Source organism: Mauremys mutica, chromosome 11 (genome assembly GCF_020497125.1).
Source record: "Mauremys mutica isolate MM-2020 ecotype Southern chromosome 11, ASM2049712v1, whole genome shotgun sequence".
NCBI lineage: Eukaryota > Metazoa > Chordata > Testudines > Geoemydidae > Mauremys > Mauremys mutica.
In genome coordinates this window covers 19230803-19239665 of record NC_059082.1, presented here as the reverse complement: position 1 = coordinate 19239665, position 8863 = coordinate 19230803, and the positions used below count along the sequence as shown (strand labels likewise).

The following is an 8863-nucleotide window of genomic DNA, read 5'->3' as shown; positions in this document are numbered from 1 at the left end:
TAGAAATGTAATCTTGTTTCTGTCAGGGGAAAGCTCTTGGACTGTTCTCCTGTAGGCGATGCAAAGAAACTCAAGTAAAATACAAAACCTAATGTTAAAATTCAGAGTGGGACATTGCTTTCTTTTTTCCTATTGTGTGTAATAAGAACCACCACCACCCCCCCCCCCAAGCAGGTCAGATTGTGGCTGGAGTGAAATCACTTGGCCTTAAAGATTCCACAGCAGTTGGAGACAACTACAGTGAAGAGAACAGCTGGCCACGAGCTGGAAGCCATTACTGTGTGAGAAAGGGGGTGGATTATAAATTACTGTCATAATTTATTAGCTATGCTGCTGCTGCCACCACCATATTACAAAGGAGTACCTTGATGTTCTCAGTGTTTCTGGCTCCCAGAAATGTTACTGTTTTTCTGCAGGGGTCCCTAAACCCCTAGGGCTGCTGTTGAGGGCCTATGGTGATGAGACATAGAAGTGAGAGTTAGGAGACCAGGTAAAGCAATCCTTGCTGGTTTTCGAATTTTGAGATTACATCTTTAGGGAACTAAAGTTGAAAGCTTGCTGGTTGAGCGGACAAATAGTCCAGTGATTGCATCCAGCCCTCCTACAATTACTGTGTACAGGAACCCACAAGCCCAGCTGAGTGTCAGAAACTGAGTCAACAACTTGCTGATTAGGAGTTGCTATGTAAGTAGCATCTGGAATCGGGACACAAATGTGAAAGAGTAAATGGTTATATTAATTTAGTGGATGTCTTTGCCAAGGTGGTTCACTGCTCAGCATACTCTGTTCCTACATGTGGGATTGCCCCATCCCCTTTACCCCACTACGCTTTTGGAGAACAGTGCCCATAATGGCATGAGAGCCCTCAGGCAGCACTGAATGTTTGAAGCCAAGATTTCAGAAGACTTGTCCAGTCCCAAATGCCCCCTTCTCAGTGATTGAAGCAATTTCTGGGATTTGTGAGGCCATACCCCTTACATTTCTAATGTTTTTTAATCAATACTATTGTATGTTTTGCCTTTGTTATCCCCACGTTCTTCGTGGAGCTAGGGTCCCAGACCTGCCTGGTACAACCTGAGTGAGCTTCCAAAGATTGGAGTTATGCTTAAACTTTAAAATAGGGATGAATGATGTTGCTGGTACAAGAAGCTGGGGAGATAGCTTTAGGAAGAACACATGGGGTAATGTGCATCAGGGGTGAGCTGGAAGCACTACCTCAAGAAAGTATCAGAGGGGTAGCCGTGTTAGTCTGGATCTGTAAAAGCAGCAAAGAGTCCTGTGGCACCTTATAGACTAACAGACGTATTGGAGCATGAGCTTTCGTGGGTGAATACCCACTTCGTCCTCTGCATCCGACAAAGTGGGTATTCACCCACAGAAGCTCATGCTCCAATACGTCTGTTAGTCTATAAGGTGCCACAGGCCTCTTTGCTTCTACCACAAGAAATTAATTTTCCTACCTACTTCAACCTATGGCTGTATGTGTGTCAAATGCTGCTCCTTATGCTGGTTTTAGTCCTATGGATACATATTCAGTGGGGAATGGACTGAGACCACTGAACTCAATTCCCATAGGTTACTGAACACCCATCAATGGTAACAATATCCAGTCAGTGCAAACATGCCTTTGATCAAGCCAGCAACTAGGGTGAAGGGCTCTATTTCATTTTCCATCTGAGCCACCCACCCAGACCTTTTGTTCCTTATTATCAGCTAACTAGTCAACCTCCCAATGCAGCAGCCCTACCCCAGCCTCCTGCTTGTGCTCAGTGTTGGTACACCCCTTGATGCCCACCAGGAACAGTCTTAGCAAGAGCCAGCAACTGGTGCCCATACTCTAAATTGTGTTTGTGAGTCAGCTCTGCAAAGACTCTGTAATGGGGGTGATATGACAAGCCCATAGGCTGCCCAACAGCACTCTAGATAGGCAGCCTCTTGGAGAGGGCCTGCAAGGAGCAAGCTGGGCTTTCCCTAGTTCCTCCTAGTGGCTGCCAGGGGCGACTTGGGGGAAAACTGAGCTTACAGGCAAAGCTGCCAGTTCTTCCCTCGCCCTGCTCCGGCTTTGCCGCGCAGCCGGACAAGCGGCGGGGAGGAGAAACACGCGGAAGGAGGAGGCTGCCAGCGGGGCTGCCTCGCACCTGCCGCCCCGCCCCGGGCAGTAGCTGCCTCCTGCGAAGGGTACTGGGGGAGAGCGGGGAGCACGCGGGCGGGGCAGGGGGTAGGCCCAGTCAGACACGCTGAGTGAGGGGACAATTAGAAGCGAGAGAGGGAGGAGCCCAGGCGCGGGGAGGGAGTGAAGGGGGCAGAGTATGGGCACAGGCCGCGGGAACCCTGCCTGTCAGCGGCAGGGGAGAGAGCTGCCCCTCAGCCCTCCTGCCGCGGGAAACCAGCCCGGCTCTGCCATAGCACAGCCCAGCAGCTGACATCCCCCTACACACCCACCTCCCAGGTCCCCCGCGGCAGAGCCACCCCCACCCCTCCCAACGCCTCCCTCCATACCCCCGCGGAGCCACCCCATTTACACCATCGCCGCCCCGCGGAGCCATCCCCCTTTTCCCTCAGAGGAGCCACCCCCCATCTCCCTCTCCCCACGGAGCCACTCCCCCTTACCCCCTTCCCTCGGTCCCCATCCCGCGGACCTACCCCCTTACACCACCCCCCTCTGCCCCAAAGGAGCCCTTCCCCCCCCTCTAGCCCCACCCCGCGCGGCCACCCCCCTTCCTCCACACCCTCTATCCCCACCTCGCGGAACCACCTTACACCGCCGCCTTCCCCATCCTAGGGAGCCAAGGTGCCCACATGTCCCTCCCCCGCGGCCCTCCACAACCTCTACCCTTCTCCAGGCCACGCAGCCAACCCCCCCTTTCTGTGCAGCCCCCTTGCACGCACCTACCCCGTCCCCTACTCCCTATGCAGCCACCCCACCCGCTCCTTCTGCACCCCACGCACCCAACCCCACCCGCTCCTTCTGCACCCCACGCACCCAACCCCACCCGCTCCTTCTGCACCCCACGCACCCAACCCCGCCCGCTCCTTCTGCACCCCACGCACCCAACCCCGCCCGCTCCTTCTGCACCCCACGCACCCAACCCCGCCCGCTCCCCTGCTCCTTCTGCACCCAACCTCGCCCCCTACTTCTGCACCCCATGCAGCCAACCCCGCCTGCTCCTTCTGCACCCCATGCAGCCAACCCCACTCGCTCCCCTGCTCCTTCTGCACCCCACGCACCCAACCCCGCCCCCTACTTCTGCACCCCACGCCGCCAGCCCTTCCCGAACCGAACCCCACGCTCCGCTCCGCCTGCCTCCAGCCTGCACGCACACCTCTTTGCAGCGCTCCGGAGCCCGGGTCCCCGCGTATTCCCGCAGGGGGAGCCGCTGCCTCATGCTGCCGGTTTTTGCAGGGACAGGAGACCGCAAGGGGAAGTTGTGCATCAGTCTGTACGAGCGCTGCACCGGGCTACGTGACTTGGGACACAGCCAGCCTCTTGGGGTGTGAGCAGGGCTATATAAAAGGCTGGACTCCTCCCCAAGCTAAGGCTTTGTCTGCAGTGCAGCTTCTCCCCTTTCCTCCCGGCCAGGTAAATGCAGGCTCCCTTGCCTCAAGCGGCAGAGTGCATCTGGGATAGTGGATTGGTGGTTGTGACCCGCAGGGTGATAGGGGATTATGTAGCAAGTGTGTAATAGCCTCTGCCAGTTGTGGTACCTAAATTGCCTCACTGATGAGATTGTAACTGGGCACCCTTTATTTCAGGTCTACAGCTGCCGCTATGGCCAACTTGGGCTTTTTCCAACTGCTAAGGAAAAACAAAGAAGTAAGTTTGCAAAAGAGCGTTGTCCTAAAATGATCCGTTCTGCCTTCCTGGCACTGACGAAGAGTCCTATGAACAAGTGCATGTTGAAGAGGTTACATTAAAACGTGAGATTTGCCAGATTAATAAAATGCACTCTCTAAAATAAAATGATGAATGTGCAGAAGTTGAAGACACACTGGCAGTGAGATGGTGTGATCGGCATATATGTTATGCCTTTCTTTGCGGGAGTTTCACTTTCTTTAAAGCTTTTTAATTCATGTCTCCAGTGTGCATGGGCCACTAAGAGAGACATTTTATTCTTGAAAGTCTTGTTTCCTAACTTTTTGTCTTTCAGCTCATTCCTTTGGTTGGTTTTGTGGGCTTTGCAGCAGTTGGGGCTCTAGGTGCTTCCCTGTATTTCCTAGGCACCAAAAGCGATGTGATGTAAGCATAATCCATTCCATATTTCTCTGAGTTATATGCTTGGTATGGAGTTTTCTTTGCTAAACAGATACACCTCATTGACGTCAGGGTATCAGAGTGGGGAGGGGGGAATTAGGGAAGATCTGATACTCAGCAGATTTTTTAAATTAATGTCTTAATCTTCTATTATATTTTTGTAAAGAATTTATTCCAGTCTGTTATTCCCCAAACTGGATTAAATTTTGAATTTGTTGCTCAGAAAATTTATTTTTTGTCTTCACTATAAATGTAGTTTGAGCTAAAATGTTCTTGTGCAAAATTTTCAATAGTGAAGTCAAATAGTATTTAATATGCCTCAAATAGAGGAATGTGTTCAAAAGGAATCGTTTTTACAACATATATCTGTCTTTCTACATTTTTTCTTCTGAGACAAAGGTACACAGATCACAATAAGTCATTTCCAATAGCCAATAACCCAGCCTTCACTTCCTTTACCATCTCATTCCTTTACCATAACCTCATGCAAGGTATTTTATTAATAACTCTCTCTTTGAGATATTAAATCAGATCATTAAATAACAGACTGCTATTGTTCATATCTAGATAGCAGAATTTTGATACCCATTATCAGTTACTACTTTTTTTCTTTAAAATGGTTTGACTATTAATTTAGGGCCCAAGCTTGAAACATTGAAGTCCATGGCAGTTTTAAAATTGACTTGTGAGCATGACTGGGCCCTTAGCCATAAGGCTAAGAATTCCAGTAACTGTTACCTAAACCACAACATGGTATTATTATTTATTAAGCAATGACAGCATTTTCTGGGATACAAACTACAAATAAATGCCAGTCCCTCTGCCAAGTTTAATGGCCTAATCCTGTAAACCTCTATTCATGCAAGTAGTTTTTCTCACGTCAATAGTTACACTGAAGCTAGTGAGACTACTCAGCTGACTAAGGGTGTGCAAGATCAGGCCCTAAAACATCGTCTTTATTTTTCCTACAATGAATTTCATAATTCTTTTTTAGCGTTAACAAGTCTGGCAATCCAGAACCTTGGGAAAATGTGAATCCTAACCAGGCTCAAAAGGTAACGAATAAAATAATTTAGTCCATAAAAGTTGGTATTGAGTGTAGTGCCAATTAACTATATTCTATTTCATTAGAGATTAAATGAATGTATATAAATATATTTAGAGTGTATGAGTTATCAGAATGTTAATAGAAGAATACAGTCAAATCTGCATTCCTGGTCTAATTCTGCAAAGTGTTGAGCAAATGCAACTCCTATTTTCTACAGTACACTGATTTCAGTGTGTGTTTTGGATATACATGGCTAAGCCCTGTGTGTTCATAAAATCAGAAATTACCTAATATTATGGTTCTTAATTACTTCATTCTTAAAGTCCTAAGGTATTTGTGGAAAGTCAGGCTTAGTAGGCAAAAATTTATTGTGAGTGGTGTAACTATTTACTGTGCATAGATTGTAATGTTTTTTCATTTGAAATGCTAATGTTTTATTTGATGATTAATAAAGAAAATATATTGCTCAATGGTACTTCCGTTTACTTGTAAAAAGAGAATGTAAAGTTACTTATTAGAAGACTTCCTTCATACACAAGAGATTGTATAAATTGCTGTACGGTGTAAAAAACCTACAAAACTTACTATATATTTAGAGAGGATAACTGTTTGGCTTTTAATAATTTGCTCTTCGTATTGTTCTTTTTATTTTTTAGCTTTTATCAATCAGCCAAGAGTGGAAATCCATAGAGGAGCTGGAGAAGGTCAAAAAGATGATGAAGTGACAAGTTGCCCTTGCCTCAAAAATGTACTCTATGAATCTAGTGGAATCATTTCTGCACAAACTCGACTACTGAAATCAGTGTGCGGAAATGCTTCTGCTACGTTTTTAGGGTCTCCCTACATTTTTGGACTCTGGATGAGGAATTTCATTTTGTCTTAGCGGTTGCCTCAGAACATCCACACAGTCCAAAAATAAACATCTCTTTCAGGTACTCATTGTTTCAACAGTCATGTTTAACTTGATGTACAATGTTCAATATGCAGAGTATTAATGGAGTGGAAAATCCTTCATTCTTATATGAGCTCCTTAGAAAAGAGCAGGAGCAAGACCATAATGAGTGTGAAAGTGTCAATATTATTTTAAAAGATCCTCTCCAAAAATAAGAACTCTGGTCTGTCGCTTCTTAGTTCATTATACCATATTTCAGTGATGTGTGCTAATTTTACCGGGATGCTATTTGTACATGACAGCATAAGCAGTCATAGTAGAAAATTAGGCTTCCAGTTCAGATTTGGTGAGTCCCAATCCTACAAAGACTTTGCACTGTGTCAGTTGTAGCACTGACTTCAGAGGGACTACTCAGTGCATAAATTTAAGCACATGTGTAAGTCTCTGCAGGACCGGGTCCTAAGACAAATTATCAGCACTTCAGTATGAGTGAAACTAGAGCAAATCTTTTGTATTTGTAAGTTCCTGCTGTTTATTCCTGCGAAAATGTTATTAAAGTAAAATGAAGATTAATTTGGAGTGGACATAAAACTTTATTAGAATAAATGTTATTATCCTCTTTTTATTGTACATACAAGTTTAAGCATACAATACAGATTCCCAGCAGACATTTTAAAATGATTTCTAAATAAAGCAAACAACCTAATAACATGTACCAAGAGAAAATCAACAAAGATTACATTAGGAGTAGGATCCTATATAAGGCATTTCCTGTTTAATAATTTACATTTTTTTCTGAAGATTGGTTAGTGCAGAGATCTGTAGGTATTCCGTCTCCTTTATGTGCCTTTCATTTTGGAATAATTGCCAAGGAGGGTATCTCTTCCAGAAAGATTTTCCTTAATTGTGTCATGACGCATCCTCACTCCAGACAGTATCACATGTACTGACTGTGTGGTTTCTAACTATATTATATTTCTAAAGTGCATAACATTTTCTGGAATCACAAGTTTGTAAGGGTGAAGAAATCAAAGCAGGAATCATTAGATGAGCTGCATTGGAGAATGACTTGCTTTCTGTGGGAATAACTTCTCTAAATTAGAAAAAAATCCCCCAAATGCTAGCAGTTGTGAAGTGCTATAAATTATTCAGCCGCGGTGCAAACAAAACTGAAAGTAAATAATGAAGCCATACACCTAGACTGAGTTAATGTGGCTTCAGAGTTCTCAAAGCTTGATCAATTTTGAGAAATAGAAAATAGTTACAATACTGTTGTGCTGCATTTTTTACAGATGTGGCAGTAAAGTTTATTTTTTACAAGTAAGGATGACTCAGCAGCATACAACTGATGTAAATAACTCCAGTCCTCCCTACCTTCAGAAAAACTTTCATGTGTAAGGATAATCAGAATTATCAGACTTATAAACTTTTCTTTGCTAAAATTACAAATTTAATAGGAGTGGCATCAGAAGATCCTTAGATGTGCAACCACAAAAGTTCACCTTCCAGGCTTTTGTCTTGTTAAACAGAGAGATATTTTTAATATAATTCTGTGCAATCTAATAATCTACTCAGTGTTTCTACATTTTTACTGGAATGTGCTCATCAGAAGTGTGCAGTGCTCTGAGTAAATAAGTGAATTCAACATTTTTGTCTGTCAGCAAATCACTTGTCTACCCTGTAAAAACTGGATCTTGCCATGAAGGGTCTACCTAACTAGAAAAATAAGTGTAGGGCAATGGTGATATATAATGGAATGCTACAAAGATTAAATATAGGGGTATATCATTCTTATCTTGATATGTAGGCATTCCCTCATATCTCTCCCTTACCCTCTCCAGTAATGTTATTAGCAAGCAAGGCCCAAAAATATGAAAAATTCCAAGATCATTTTTTAGTCTGGAGCGAATGTATCATTTTTCTCCACAAGAAAAGTCAAATGTGCAGCAATATAAAACACAAATGGGGAGGAAGGTTGTATAGCTCAGTCAGGGGAAAGCATGTGAACACTTTTAGAGCAATCCAGCCACTTCACAGGACAAAAAGAAGTCTCTGGTTTCCTTCACTACACTATAGCTCCTTTCATCCTGAATATTATTATTTAACATTTATTTTGCAATAGCACCTGAAACCCAACCACATTGGAGCTCTGTTGCGCTGGACATTGTATGGACTTCCAGAAAATGACAATCTCTGCCCCAAAGAACTTACTTTATAAGTCTGTAGCAATTGAAAAGCACTTTACAAATACTAACTAACCTTTATTTACCTCATGTGAGGTAGGTGTTATACTCATTGTGCTGCTGTGGAATCTGAGGTACAGATGTGAACTTCCTGAAATCACATAGAAAATGTGTGGCAATGCTTGGAATTAGAACCAAGAGTCCAGACTCCTGGTGCCCTGATCTAATTGGTAAACAACCTTGCCACTCTTTCTCATATTAGATAACATTAGCAACATGTGGTTACTAATTGCACCCTAATGGTCTGAAAAATAACATGATTAATGCCTGAGTAGTTGACCAGTAAACTTTTGGTGGTGCTTGCTGTTTATGTGGCTACCTCATGGCACTGTGCCAGCATACTTGCTAGTCTGGTGCCAGGTGGGTTTGATGTCTTAATGGCCCCCATATGGCTCACAACATTGGACAGGTAGATGATCAAGGGCTGT

At 44.2% G+C, this 8863-nt stretch overlaps 1 protein-coding gene across 5 annotated transcripts; it reads left to right on the top strand.

Moving 5' to 3' along the window:
* The first annotated feature begins 219 nt into the window (after positions 1–219).
* On the top strand, positions 220–6765 carry C11H15orf48 (chromosome 11 C15orf48 homolog). Of its 5 annotated transcripts, none has more exons than XM_044978838.1 (5): positions 220–281; positions 3754–3814; positions 4149–4237; positions 5247–5307; positions 5957–6765. In XM_044978838.1, the coding sequence occupies exons 2-5, from the start codon at positions 3770–3772 to the stop codon at positions 6023–6025; spliced, it is 264 nt and encodes an 87-aa protein (XP_044834773.1). In that variant the 5' UTR covers positions 220–281; positions 3754–3769; the 3' UTR covers positions 6026–6765. The 5 variants fall into 5 exon arrangements, with proteins under 5 accessions (XP_044834773.1, XP_044834772.1, XP_044834769.1 ...); XM_044978837.1 differs by having other exon boundaries at positions 236–490; XM_044978834.1 differs by having other exon boundaries at positions 236–684.
* Positions 6766–8863: the final 2098 nt, after the last annotated feature.